Genomic DNA, 15,585 nt, shown 5'->3' on the forward strand with positions numbered 1-15,585 from the left:
GCCTTTCAATGTTAGAAGATCTAGCCTTTCAATGATAGAAGATGTTGCCTTTCAATGTTAGAAGATGTAGCCTTTCAATGTTAGAAGATGTAGCCTTTCAATAATAGAAGATGTAGCCTTTCAATGATAGAAGATGTAGCCTTTCAATGTTAGAAGATGTAGCCTTTCAATGTTAGAAGATGTAGCCTTTCAATGTTAGAAGATGTAGCCTTTCAATGTTAGAAGATGTAGCCTTTCAATGTTAGAAGATGTAGCCTTTCAATGATAAAATAGTTTCTCAAGCTTAACAGCTAGAGCAGTTCCAACAAAAATTTTTGTCTAAAATAAAACGGGGCTTATTAGAAGAACCATCTTAAATATGGTTTCAGTATTCCATACAAGGATGAATGAGAAATTTATGGAAAATAGAATCAGGAGTAAGAAAATGACACTCACAATAAAGAGAGAAGTGCTACCTTTATGCTAGGATTATGGATATGGTTTGCATGAGAGATCAGCAGTGAAGGGCAATCAAAAAAGATATAAAGTAGAGAACTCATTAAATGTATGATCATTAATTAATATAGGAATATCAGCAGTATTGTGGTACCCCAGAACTGGATAAAAGAAGAAGTGTTTTCCATCAAGGGCATCTTTTGTACTGCAGTTAGAGATAAATTATTTAATAGTTTAAACTTAAAACAGATACGCCATTATTAAGCAAGTTATTATTAATTATTTTTCGAGCAAGCTTAAAAGAAGAGTTTAGAATTAAGCAAGCTTATAGAGAAGGACAGCATGCTAGGCTTTGAAAGCCTTTGATGTATCTAGAGGAATAGCTCTTGCCTCATTGCTTTTTATTCATAATAGAACTTTTCTGTTTTAATGCAGTAAGATCTGTTTTTTCAGTAGTCAAGTCACCAGTAAAATGATAGATCATAAGACAATCATTAGAGAATTAGTTGTTAGACTCTTGATAAGATATTAAAAGTTGTTAATTATTGATTAAAAGGCTTTTGCTTATCTATCATAGTATAAAGTCTGATTAAAAAAGTTTGCTAATAATAGAGAGAACTTGATAGGACAATAGTTAGAGAGGTCCAGAGTTTTTAAAAATTGGAACCACTAATAATGCCATTTTTCAGCAGGTAGGAAAACAAGATTCAGTTAAGTACTTAATAAATAGTTTATTGAGTCATGAAGTGAGAAAACAAGTTCTGAGTCCTAAGGATATTTATCCTAAAGTATGTGATTAAGAGGACAAAGTTTTTGAGCGTTAGAGTCAGCAAGATCAGTGGTGCCAGAATCAAACCATTTAGTGCAATAAGCATTTAAATTACCAATAATAGTAATATTGTTATTGGTAGTATAGGAAAATGCAGGTCAACCAAGTTGTAAAAACATTTACAGATATTTGTTGAGACATTCATACAAGATTATACCATTATAGATTCTTACAAAATAACATTTATTATTAGATTATTATAATAAATTAATAATAAATGGGCAATAGCTATAAAACTGCATGAATAAGTTTGCATATTTAGGGTGACTCTAAAATCACTATCTGGTTTGGTTTGCTTATAGCATTTTATTAGATTTTATTATTATAGATAGTTTAAAATAAATAAAAATAAATAAAAATTTAACTTTTTTACATTAGTCTTTGAAAATTATGTTTTTTAAATAAGATTTAAACTTGAATGACAAAACTAATAAACTGCACCATACAGTGGCCATGCGCCATTGCCAAGACCATGTGTGAATTTGATTTGATTTTGCATTTTTCCAAAACCAAACATTTTGTTTATTTGGTGTTTATTTAGCCTAAAGTTATTGAGCTTTGTTTTACACTAACAGTTTTGAAACAGAAATTTCATTATGTAAAGTAGCACCACTTGACAGTATTCCAGATGTTTTTGATGGTATTATCAGTTGTTTTATTTTATCAATTGTTAATTGTATCTATTGTGTAAACTGGCATAAATCTGAATGTAATATTCAGTATAAAGCAGGGTTGGGGTCAAATACGAATTTATATTTGTATTGTATTTGATAAAAAATTTTTTTGAATATTTGTATTTGTATTAGACTGAAATATATTTGCTCCATAAACTAGGTTAAACAGTGTTCTTTCAGGAAATACCAAGAGATTCGTTGTTGTTGTTTTTTTCTTTTTTAACACTAAAATAAATTAAAAATTTGTTATTAAGGGGTATTTGTTAGAAGACTTGTTTTCATTCTTCTATATAATAGACCATTTTTTTTTAGTCTTGTCTTGAAAAAAGTTTTATATTTTTGTCTTACCCAAATTAAAAATATTCGTAGTTAGAAATCTAAAATTTAATGTATTTGTATTTGATCAAATGTGTTTAACCCCAACCCTGGTGCAGAGATGATCTTGAAACCTGTAACTGTTTTCATTTTTTTATATAGTAGACCATTTTTTTTAGTCTTGTCTTGAAAAAAATTTTATATATTTTTTTGCCCAAATTACAAATATTTGTTTTTGAATTTGTATTTAGAAATCTAAAATTAACGTATTTGTATTTGATCAAACGTGTTTAACCCCAACCCTGGTGCACAGATGATATTGAAACCTGTAACAATTGCGCTCTATATTTTCTGAATAATTGTTCCTCTTTTTAAGTTATTGGACAATGTCTCTACTTCTTTAAACTGATTCAACAATTGGTGAATGAGTGGTAAAGATGGGTTTTGTTTCAAAATTGTTGCCAAAATTCACACTGTGTTGCAATGATTGTTAAAAATGTTATTTGATGCACCCATCGATAATATTGTAGCAAGTTGTGGAATTTAATTATAAATTATGAAATTTTTAAAATTTATTCTCAGTTATCTGAAAATAAAGTGCAGAAAAAAAGATTAGTTTATAAACATAATAAATCAAGTAATGACTTTAGGTACACCCAGTACACATACTGTAGAATTTTATATGATGTTAAATATTTATGATGCATTAACAAGAATGAACCCATATATTTCCATAATTTACTTTTCTTTAATGTATTCAACATACTATTGTTTTCTACATAAATACTATGGTTTTCTGAACACTAATAGTAGACTAAGAGATTTTTTTATTCTTATTGGATCCACTTCTCTAAGGTGAGAACTACTCCTGTCACTAACATTTTTTATTGTTTTTACAACGGTCTCTTAATTCTTTAGCTCCAAAACATGAATCTTAAAATACAAGGTTGCTGTGCAGAAAAAAAAAATGGAGTTGAGTATATTTACAGAGGCAACTTTCATTAGAGTATCTATGCTTAGTCGTTGTTTTGTAAATTAGGAAGCTACCAAAACCACTTTTACTATTTTAATTTTAATTTTTTTATTTAAGAACCTAGGATTGAAGAGCATAATACAAAAATGAAAAAAATAAACAATATATAGATGCTAAAAAAATACAAACTCATCAACCAACATATTAAATAATACCCATAAACCTTCATTAAATATTAATATTGTTGAACAATATCCTAAAAAAGATTTAAAAGATACAAAAAGTAAAAATAAAAATTAAAAAAGTAAAAATAAAAATTAAAGTAAAAATAAAAAGTAAAAAAGTTGCAAAACAAAAATAATAAGTAGTTAAAAATCAGTTTTAAAACAAAAATAAAATAAAATTTAAGAAAAAGAAAAAACATGAATACTTTTGTATAAACATAGTTTGATTAGTGGTAGGTTATAAACTTCTCCATAGAATTGGGTTATTATTATTGATGCTTTGAAGAAGCTTAATTCAGTTTTGCATAATAACAGATTTTAAAGCAAATTTATAAATAATACAATTTATTTACCGTAGATTGTATCTAGTTTTTCTGATTGTTTCACTTATAGTTAATTACCTAGTTTCAAAGAACTATTTATTAATTACCTAGTTTAAAAACTGGCAGCCATCTTTTTTTTTTTAAATCTTCATCTTAGATCTTTGTTTAGGTACTGTACAATTCTTATAAAAGTAACATAGGTTACTATAGTAACATTTGTTTAGGTACTGTACAATTCTAATAAAAGTAACATAGGTTACTATAGTAACATTTGTTTAGGTACTGTACAATTCTAATAAAAGTAACATAGGAATCTAAACAAATTTAAAAATTATCCTGACACTTATTTTAAAATAAGTTAGACTAATAAAATCTGAAAATTATCCTGACAATTACTTATTGATTTATTTTTTTAATTATTAAGTGATTTTTTTTGTAAACAACGCAAATGACATGAGTAGTACAATATTTAAAAATGCTTTTCTAAGTAGTTATTCTAACTCTGAAAACCATTTTAAAAATGATCATATATACTTTTCTAGTATAGTATAGAAACTTGAATAACTTATTTCCCCTGTAATAAATTAGTATAAATAAATAAATTAATCAAATAACTTTTTAACAGATTAATTATATCATCCTTAAAAATTGACTGCAAAAGAGAAAACCCAAATATAAATTAACAATTTTGAGTTGAATTTAAGTCATTAAATTTTAGTGTTAAATTTTATGAACTTTTTTGTCTCAATAAATATTTTATTTTGTAAAGTTTAATTCCAAACTTATTTTTTAAGGTTTATTAAAGATATGAAGTTTGTCTTTTAAGCCCAAAAAAAAACTTATAAAGCATATATATATATATATATATATATATATATATATATATATATATATATATATATATATATATATATATATATATATATATATATATATATATATATATATACATATATATATATATATATATATATATATATATATATATATATATATATATATATATATATATATATGTATATGTATATGTATATGTATATATATAAATAAAATTGTATTCGTATTCAGAATAAAACATGGTAAAATTATTGTATAGAAAACTTGGATTATTCTGTACTTTTTATTTATTTTATTTTACCTTTTTTTACCTCTCCGCATTTATTTACCTGCCTTCAGTAATAAAGGGAGGTGAATTGATGTTCAAAAAATTTTCTGTATCTTTCCATGATTTATGTTAAGATATTTTCTGGATTTAAAAAAAAATTAAAAAACCATTTATGTTATATCATATTTATGTTAAGATATTTTCTGGATTTTAAAAAAAATTAAAAAACCATCTATAGGGGAGACCGGGGCTAGTTGCCTCCATTTTTACTCTTTGAACTCTGCAACCCAAATGGCAAAACTTTTTGTAAATATTATAGCACAGTCTTAAAGAGTATGAATTTAGGTAACATTTTAAACTTGCATTCATTATAAAAAAATTTTCTTAGGGCCCTTCTGGGGCCTCAAAAAAAAAAAAGTCAGTTAACTTACCCCACCTTTTTATAGTTTGTGCCACTAAGTTGGCGCAAACTATGAAAATATTAATGTACTGTTAAGTGCAAAATTTATAGAAATTTTTCTACTATTTATTTTGGCAACAATTTTAAGCCAAAAATTTAATATTACTTTTAGCTGGTACCAGATATTAGTTCATACAACAAGCTAAAACAGTAGCCCACTTTTTATCTGTTAAAAAAAACAACCTAAAATTTTGTATTTTTAATTTTTGTAAAAAATAAATTTTTTCAATATTGTTAAACAGTCTATAGATCCTAAAAAACGGCAACTATTGAAAAAAAAGGAAATAGTAAATCAATTGTAGCTAAAAATTTTCAACAATTTTTTTCATATCATTAACTATTTTTCATATCATTAACTATTGACTCATAATCCCAATATCTACCATGCACATGCGTAAATCCTAACAATACTCCTGTAAAAGATGAAATGGTCAATTAGAAAGGTTGTATGTAATTTTTGGCACTTTCTAATGAAAGGCTTTGAAGATAAACACAGTTTGTCAACTTACTCCTACTGCCAACCAGCCCCGGTCTCCCCTATATACCATTACTCTGTTTTTATTTTTCTAATATCACAGATGTTTAAAATATTATTAGTTTTGCTAATAACAATTATATTAATTAATTGGTAGTTAAGTAAAAAATGAATTTACACCTATAAATTAACTTTCCTTTAAATTAAATATGTTATTAATACAGTTATATATCTATTCTATATAATTTTATAGGTTATTGCTGCAAAAGGAGAGTTCTACATGGTTTACTTTATGTTGTGTATTTTTCTTGGTCCATTTTATTTACTCAACCTTGTATTAGCTGTAGTAAGTGCTTCATATGAAATGGAAGTAAATTCTCATCCTGACGAGGTTTCCATTTTTTTTCAAAACTATTTATTGAATTAATTATATATATTATATAAAACTATTTATTGAATTAATTATATCTATATATATATATATATATATATATATATATATATATATATATATATATATATATATATATATATATATATATATATATATAATATATATCATATATATTATATCACAAAATATCTTTACATATCTATATATATTAGGGTGGTTTTTTTTAATATGTTAAATTTTTTTTTGAATTTTAAATCACACAACCTCTTCTTTAGTGAGGTTTGGTAAAAGAAGTATATAGGTAAAAAATTTTTGCAAACTGATAATGGGAATGGTCCCCCAAACCTTATTTTGGGACCTTAAATTGACCAATATTTGTCTAAAAACCTAATTTTGAAATTCTGTTTATTTCATAAAAATTCTGCTATAAATTGTTTAACATTAAATCTGAAAACAAATAATGTAAAGTATTGTAATGTTAAAACATAGATAGTTTACAGATGAGGGAAAATGTAGGCAAATTTAGATTTACCCCCTCATATTTACCAAAATCTTTTATAAATACATGTTTTAATTACATTATTGAAAAGTAATTTACTTGCACTAGTTAGTTGCAAATTTTTTTAATTAAATAATAGCTCAGAAATTTATTTTTAACAAATTTAATAATAGTGATGACAGTGGGTGGGTATAGTATAGTGGTATGGTATACACCCTATACCCATGGCGGGTATAGGGTGTATATCATACTACTATACTATACCCACAACAACAAATGGTGTTGCTCTATGTAGGGCTTTTTATAAAATGATAGTCAAAAAGTCAATAGTTTCAATATACTGCAACACAGTTGCAGATGAAGTTATAATTTTCTGGTTCAAGTTTTATATTCTTTCTATTGCAAAGCCTTATGTAGTAGCATGAGGCCTTGATGAATACACTTTTTGACATTGCCCATGGTGAATAAGATTGTCCCATGAAGAGGTCCCCAAAAGATGTTAATGATATCTGAAGATTTAATATATAAGCAGTTGTTAAATATAGAAATTGTTAGCTTGAAGAAAAAAGGCGCCAAGAACAACAAAAAAAGTAACAAAAAAAGTTTCGTTAAGATTAAATTAATGAAGTATGAAACTAATGAAGATATTTAGTATGAAAATATTTTTGTGACTAATCTCTAAACAATATTTTTTCTTTGATAAATGGTAAAAAATGATTGATAGCAACAGCTAACCCCCCAAATTTGAATGATTCCAATGTTTGACAGCCCATTCCAGAAAGACGAAAATTTAAACTTAATTAAGGAAACAATTTAATTGTTTTGAAAATTTCAAAATTGCAAATTGACAAAGTAAAAATAAATTCTTCAAGTTTTTGTCTTGATAAATCAAGAAAATTGTATGAGCTAGATAAACCTTTGTATCATAAACTTGATACTGAAAATATTACTAAAACCTATACGAAATCTGATATCACACAATATAACACCATAAACACAGATGCTAAAATCATAATCTAAGATGATAGGCAAGAGGGTCTAGCCATGAATACAGCATTCATTACCTTAAAAGATCATAAGAATAATTTCCCCAATAATACACAGTGCCAATTAATAAATCCAGCTAAACCTGAACTTGGAAAAGTAAGTAAAATTTTATTAGATGATATCAATAGTAAAGTTAGGAATGCTACCCACATACACCAATGGCACAGCAAAAATGACATCATAAAATGGTTCAAATCCATACCCAAAACAATATTGACGAGTTTCACCCTTCAATTTCGAAACAACTTCTTCAAAATTCTGTAAACCATACAAAACAGTTTACCAAAATTCCTAATAAATCACTCAAAATTATTTACCACACCAGGAAATCTTTGCTTTTTTCAGGAAATAGTATGTGAATTAAAAAGTCCGGGGACCCTAATTTCCATGTCACCATGGGTAGTTTTGATGGAGCCAAATTATGTGAACTAGTTGGCCTCTATATCTTATACACTATTGCCAAAGAATATGGCTTAATACTACCGGTTTATATAGAGATGATGGTCTTTGCTGCTTCTATAATATCAGTGGTCTTCAATCAGAAAAAAATAAAGAAAAATCTAATTTTTAAAGACAATTTTATTCATAACATTACTATCAGACCAAACTTAAAAACCATAAATTTTCTAGATATCACATTTAACCTTTCTGAGAACTCTTTTAAACCTTATAGAAAACCAGGAGATAATCATTTATATATTAACATTAATTCAAAACATCCACCGAGCATTATTAAATCGATACCAAAAATGATCTCTAATCACATCAATAATATATCAAGCAAAGAAGCTTTTGATAGAACCGCACCATTTTATAATAATGCTCTCAGTTCTTGTGGATTCAAAGATAAGATCAGTTCCATTCCAAATATCCAGAAATATAATACAAAATTTTGAAAAAGAAACATCTGGTTTAACCCACCTTATTTGCTCAATGTCAGAACAAACGTAGCCAAAATATTTTTGAGTACAATTGATAAATGTTTCCCTAAAGGCCACAAATTTCACAAACTTTATAATCGAAACAACTTAAAGGTTAGTTATAGCTGTCTTCCAAACATCAAGAGTATTATTACTTCTCATAATAAAAAGAAATTATTTAATTCTCATGAAAATGCCAATTAATTATCCAATTGTCGACAAACCACCTTATGCCCACTCAATAGAAAATGCTTTACAAAAAATCTTATATATTTTTGCAACGTAAAAACTCACCAAGAAGAATAAGGATATTATTACATTAATTCTTTCTTCTTTTTTTTCTTTTTTTACAATTTCTTTTCTTCTTCTTGGTGAGTTTTTATGTTGGTATAAACATAAAAACGCTTTTGTTTATGAAAGTAAGGCCAATTTCACTGAACTTTCAAAATTTGTGGGAATGCAAAAATAAAGCTATAGAACCTATATTAAAATGGAATATTCTTGATCAAGCGGAGTCATTTAAACCTGGTGGTAAATTTGCAATTTATGCTTGACAGAAAAATACCACATTATTACATCACCATTAAATTTGCTTAACAAACAAACCAAGCTTGCGTCAAAATGCTGCCATGAAAATAATTTTCTAGTAAAGAACTTTAATATCATCAAGGCAAACACTCCATAGCATTTTTTTGTATATAATTTTCGTCGTTACTTTTTTTGTTGTTGTTAAATCTAATGATTGCTTTTGCGTGAAACTATTAGTTATGTAATTGAAATATATATTAATAATTACTTAGTTTTCACTATATTATTTGCTCTACAAATTATATAACATGCTGTATTGAGCACTCTTACTGGAAATATTAACACAACTCCTACAATATATATATATATATATATATATATATATATATATATATATATATATATATATATATATATATATATATATCATAATTTTATGAGCTTTCATTTAAGATTAAATAAAATATTACATTCAAGGCGATTTAATAAAAAAAAACCTCACGCGCAAAATGATTTAAAAAATTTTTTTTATTAGGTTTTTGATTAGCTTCAGATAGTTCTTCAAAATCTGCAACGCGAACAATTGACTGCTCAACCAATGGTCAGCCCATGAGTAAGAAATGAGTGAAAAGATTTTACGCATCTTGATCCGGGTTTCTGGCATCAGAACTAACACAAGAAGGGCTAGAATAGCTCGAGAGTTCCAGGGTGCATTGGTGATGTTTAGGATCTGTTTAAAATTCATGAAGGGGATCTCATTACTCTCAGTTAAAGGACTGAAGACATGAGTTAGGTGGTAGAGAAACTTCATGTCATCCTCCAGCCACCTGTTTCCTTAATCTCAGTTTTACCGTTGCTGAAGGCTGCTTTCGATTTATCATAATTGCTCATCAAATCCTACACAAAGAAATACTCTATGTTTAGTGATTTAGTTGACCCATGGAGCTCATCATCCATGACAACGCGAAGAACACGGTCTAGCACATGGTGCTGGCAACTGATGAACTTAGGTTTGGGGTGACTTTTCTCTTCGAACATTTGCTGCAGCCGAACAACAATGCCTGTCTTCTTGCTGGTATTCATGTTTGTTGTGTCGGTAACAGTCATCACAACTGATCCCCACAGGTTGAACTCCTCTTTAACACATCCTGGAGTCCTTCTGCAATTGTTTGAGCATTTTCATCTTTCAACTTTAGCGCAGTCAACTTAATTTCTTTAGATTCATTCTTGAGGACCACGGCCTGATATTCAAAGCCCTCAATGTGTTTGCCGTCAAAGTGTATGCTCCACTTCTCCAGATGAAGCGTGCTCACTAAGTGTTTGTTCACCTGAGCAGCTCTCCTGTAGATAGCCTTGTGTTTTTTTCTAAACGCTCGTAGTTTTTCAGAAGTTTTGCTAGTTTTGCACAAATGGCTTGATCAGATAAATGCAGAAAGTTCAACGTTTTGCTCCATAGTACTTTAAGCTATACAGCAATTAAACCGACCTTCTCTCCGTTCTTTGGCAGTGGATTCAAGAAATTTGAAGCGTCCAATGATATGGTTTTTCAGGGGCATGCGACTCCATTTGCTCAAGGGTGCTTCATAAATTGCCACATTGCCTCTTCTTGATGGGGCTTGAAACTGGACTAAATTCTTGTCCAGGTTTCCTTGTTCTTCTCCGTGTTAGAAGAGCTCTTCTTGAACAACATGTTGTCTTCTACTCAGCAACTGAAATAGGAAAGGCCTTAACGCCATTATTAATTACGTAACAAATTAAAGAAACTGTTATTAGGTTTTCAATTGAACTGTTATTGTTAATATATTTTATTTCAAAAGAAGTAAATAACGATTATAGAAAATGAAAAAGGTAGACACTAATAAAATATTATATGCTCAATTATAATTTGCTAAAGAGTTAAATGTAACTTACCAAATAATACAAGGATCTCTTTATACTTAAACTATAAAGAATGCACAATAATTAAAGTATAGCAATAATAATGTTGACACTAAATTGAAATAATTAAAACTCAACTACCTGCTTTGAACACCTTGCTTATATACCAGTTAATAGCAGACTGCAAAACAGCTTAAGAAAATTTTAGAACTCTACAGAAGCTTCCCGAACAATTACATCACCATGACCTCACTGTCCTGGCTGACGGCGCACAGTGTTATATAATGTGCGGGAAAATTCTATACATTTCTCTGCTACATAAATTATTGCACAAGTCAGTTTCATGACTTATGCTATATACAGTATATATATATATATATATATATATATATATATATATATATATATATATATATATATATATATATATATATATATATATATATACATATATATATATATACATATATATATATATATATACAGTATATACAACCCTCGGAATTAGGGTCGGCATTCCGCAATGCCGACCTAACTGCCGACCTGAAAGTGTTTGAGGTCGGCAAAAAATTGCCAACCTCATTTTTCCTAATTCCGAGGGATGGTATATATAATATATATATATATATATATATATATATATATATATATATATATATATATATATATATAAATATATATATATGTATATATATATATATATATATATATATAAATATATATATATGTATATATATATATATATATATATATATTTATATATATATATATTTATATATATATATTTATATATATATATTTATATATATATATATATATTTATATATATATATATATATATTTATATATATATATATATATATATATATATATATATATATATATATATATAAATATATATATATATAATGTTAATACAATTACATAAAATGCTAAAATGCCTACATACATAACATTTCGAAGTTGTTTGTGCATGACCTTTTTCAATATTTTAATGGAATAAACGTTATTTTAGTCATTAATAGGCAAAAGTTCATTCATTCGTGCTACAGAAAATAATGTTTAAGAAAAAAAATCAAAAAGTTATCACCCTAATATATATTTATATATATATATATATATATATATATATATATATATATATATATATATATATATATATATATATATATATATATATATATATATATATATATATATATATATAAAGGGTTTTTTAAATGTTTACAAAATAAAAAGAAGTTTAGAAAATAAATTTCAGTTTAAAAACTCTAAATAGTTGCATTTTTTTTCTTGTTGCTAAAAAATTTTAATCCTATAAATATTTTTTCTTGCTTTTACAAAAGTTTAAATCTTTAGAACTTTCTTCTGGTTTTTAAAAATAAGATAAAAATTATAACTAAGTTACATTCTTTTAGGCAGTTGAAAAAGAAAAAATTGCAGCTATACAACGCTCTAGTTCAACATATTCTTTTCATGGAAAGAATTGTGTTGAGTTTCTTTCTGGACCATCTCCTGTCAAGGATGTTGATGGAGTGCTTTTTTATACCATAGAGAATTCACCTCCGAAAAAAAAGAAGAAAAAAACCAAAGTTGTTATTCTTCCTCCTGAACTGTCTTCAAATCCTAATTTTTATAATAAAGTTCGTGTCTTATTTTATAAAATTGTTTCGCACTCATTGTTTGAAGGTTTTATTACAGCTTGCATTATGCTAAATACTCTACTTATGGCTCTTGAACACCACAACATGAGTGCAAAATTAACTAAAATCACAGAGATCTTTAACTATGTAAGTTTTTCAGTTTTTGGGGTTTTTCGTTGTTGATTTGAGTTATAAAAATGTTTATAAAGAAATAAAAATTAAAAAAAAAAATAATGAAGAAATATTGTTTATTGTTATTGACCCCTAAGAAATGAATGACTTATAATAATAAAAATGTATTTTATTTAACACAAGTATTTTTTTTTTTTTTAATTTTTTTTTAAACCTCTAGTTTTAAATTTAAACATAACCATTAAACAAGCTTTGGAATAGGAGCATATATAAATTAATAATAATAAAAAATTACTTCTATTATAATTTAGATAAAACTGCTTATTATAAAGTTTACTACTTTAGGTTTTCACTGGTATCTTCATTTTTGAAATGATGATCAAACTAGTTGGTTATACTCCAAGAGGCTATGTACAAAATAAATGGAATCTCTTTGATGGCGTGTTAGTTATTCTGAGTGTGATTGACATATTGTTACTGATATTTACAACTCTTCCAAAGGGAACACTTAAAATGTTAAAAGTTTTCCGATTGGTTAGTTAATATAGTTAGTGTAATTTGTTATGCTTAGGTTTTTTACTTCATAAAAATTCATTTTCCTATAAATATTACAGAGATAGGTTAAAAATATTACAGAGATAAGTTTAATATTTTAGATGCGAATTCTTAAGTTAGCTCAGTCCTGGAAAACTATGGGCCAACTCATTAGCACAATTGCTAGCAGCATGGGGGCATTAGTTAATGTGACTGTTATACTTGGTCTTATTATATATATTTTTTCTGTAGTCGGTATGCAACTTTTTAAAAGATATTATGATTTTGAAAGTTATAAAGATAAAGAAGATTTTCCAAGGTACAACTTTTCAAATTTTGGCAGTTCATTTATAATGATTTTTCGTATTTTATGTGGGAAATGGATTGAACCACAATGGGCATTACTGGAAAAAACTTACTTTTCAATTTTTTTTGTTTTTGCTGTATTTGTTATTGGAAGATGGGTAGTAAGTTTTTCTCTTTTTTCATTATTCAAAGTTTTTTTTTTTTTGTCAATTTATAGTTAGTTATCTTAGATTGAATTTAAAATACCAGTTAATAATTTCCAACAGGTTTTAAATTTATTTTTGGCTCTATTACTGAGCTCATTTGGTGGTGATGCGCTGAGCGGAAATGACTCGTCTGATGAATGTAAAAAAAAGAAAAGATCACGATTAAAAATGTTGATTGAATGGGTCAAACAAAGTCGATCGAAACCTAAAATGTTTAAAGATTATAAACCTGAAGTTCAACAAGTAAACTATAATAATTTTTACAAGTTGTTTCAATTAAAGGTTTTTCATATATTCATTTTATAGGTTGCTTGTTGATCCTGAAATTCAACAAGTAAACTATAATAATTTTTACAAATTGTTTCAATTTAAGGTTTTATCATATATTCATTTTATAATTTACTTGTTGAACCTGAAGTCCAACAAGTAATCCATAACTCATTTCAATAAAAGGTTGTTTTTTTTTTGTTTGTTTGTTTTTCAATTAAAGATCTATATATAGCATTTCTGAGACTCCATAGAAGCAATAAATATTTTCTTATTTGTTGTAAAAATTATTTGATTAAAATTAAAATAAGTAAAAATACTTTAGGATTCAAAATTGTGTGGTGAAATTCAGTTGTTGAAAGAAGACTGTAAGTTTTTATTATTAATTAGAGTCATTAATGTACTTGTATACTCATCACTGTCATTGTTATCATCTTCATTATTATAATCATCATCATCATCATTAGTGGTGATATTGTAATTTTAAATGGTTTAAATGATTTCTTATTTTTTTTTTAGCTACTGATATAATACATGAAAGTTTAAATCATCACGATGAATCAAGTATGCTGTTAGTGCATAATGGCAGCTCAAATTTTTTATCAAAAAGAAAATCAGAAACAGAAACTGAAAGTGAAAGACTTGACACAAAAAAAAACTTCATACCTGACAACTATAAGAGAGAATTTTCGTCATCATCTATTAAAATTGAAATACAACGAGAAAAAACTTATGTTGATGACTGTTTTTGTGATGCGTGCTATAACGCCAGTTGTTGCGTTACAAGCTATTTAAATTCACCAATAAGACAACTTTGGCATAACGCTCGTTTTAAATGTCAAGTGTTGATTGAACATAAATATTTTGAAGCAGTTGTTTTATTTCTGATTTGCGTTAGCAGTATTACACTGGTATATATATTTTCAAATAATTCTTTTTTCAAAGTACTTTATATTCTACTTCAGTGATTCCAAACTGGGAACAGGCCTCCCCAGGGAGGCGTGAAATTTTTTTAATTTTTGCAATATCTTTATGAGATCACAATATTTTTTAATCATTTTATATACCAATAAATTGTTTAACCATAAAATCTACTTGATATTTTATCAAACAAAAGAGGAAGCTTAAGTAACGTAAAGTTCAGAAACCACTAATCTACTTTAACAAAATAATTCATGCACAATGTTAAAAAAGTACAAGAGGGTAACTAATTGTATCGTGTGCAATGTTAAAAAAGTATACAATATTAACAACAGTAAAACATACACAATGTTAACATGGTATTATGAACATTGTATGAATGAATATTGCAAAAGCACTTTAATTTAAATAGTACATTTTACAGAATTGACAAGTATTCTGCAATTTAGCTACAAAACCAAATTTTGATAAGTATTGAAGTGTTAAAAGTCTGCATT

At 26.6% G+C, this 15,585-nt stretch overlaps 1 protein-coding gene across 6 annotated transcripts in view; it reads left to right on the forward strand.

The window, feature by feature from the left end:
* The window catches only part of LOC100199933 (sodium channel protein type 2 subunit alpha), an 81,019-nt gene that overhangs the window by 29,465 nt on the left and 35,969 nt on the right, over positions 1-15,585 (forward strand). For all 6 annotated transcript variants that reach the window (XM_065806084.1, XM_065806087.1, XM_065806085.1 and 3 more), the window contains exons 8-14: positions 6,067-6,204; positions 12,498-12,869; positions 13,200-13,388; positions 13,511-13,855; positions 13,961-14,143; positions 14,493-14,535; positions 14,687-15,078. In XM_065806084.1, the coding sequence (XP_065662156.1) occupies positions 6,067-6,204; positions 12,498-12,869; positions 13,200-13,388; positions 13,511-13,855; positions 13,961-14,143; positions 14,493-14,535; positions 14,687-15,078 (1,662 nt within the window). The remainder of the gene's footprint in view (positions 1-6,066; positions 6,205-12,497; positions 12,870-13,199; positions 13,389-13,510; positions 13,856-13,960; positions 14,144-14,492; positions 14,536-14,686; positions 15,079-15,585) is intronic.

The sequence above is a fragment of the Hydra vulgaris genome, chromosome 09, assembly GCF_038396675.1.
Source record: "Hydra vulgaris chromosome 09, alternate assembly HydraT2T_AEP".
Lineage (NCBI taxonomy): Eukaryota > Metazoa > Cnidaria > Hydrozoa > Anthoathecata > Hydridae > Hydra > Hydra vulgaris.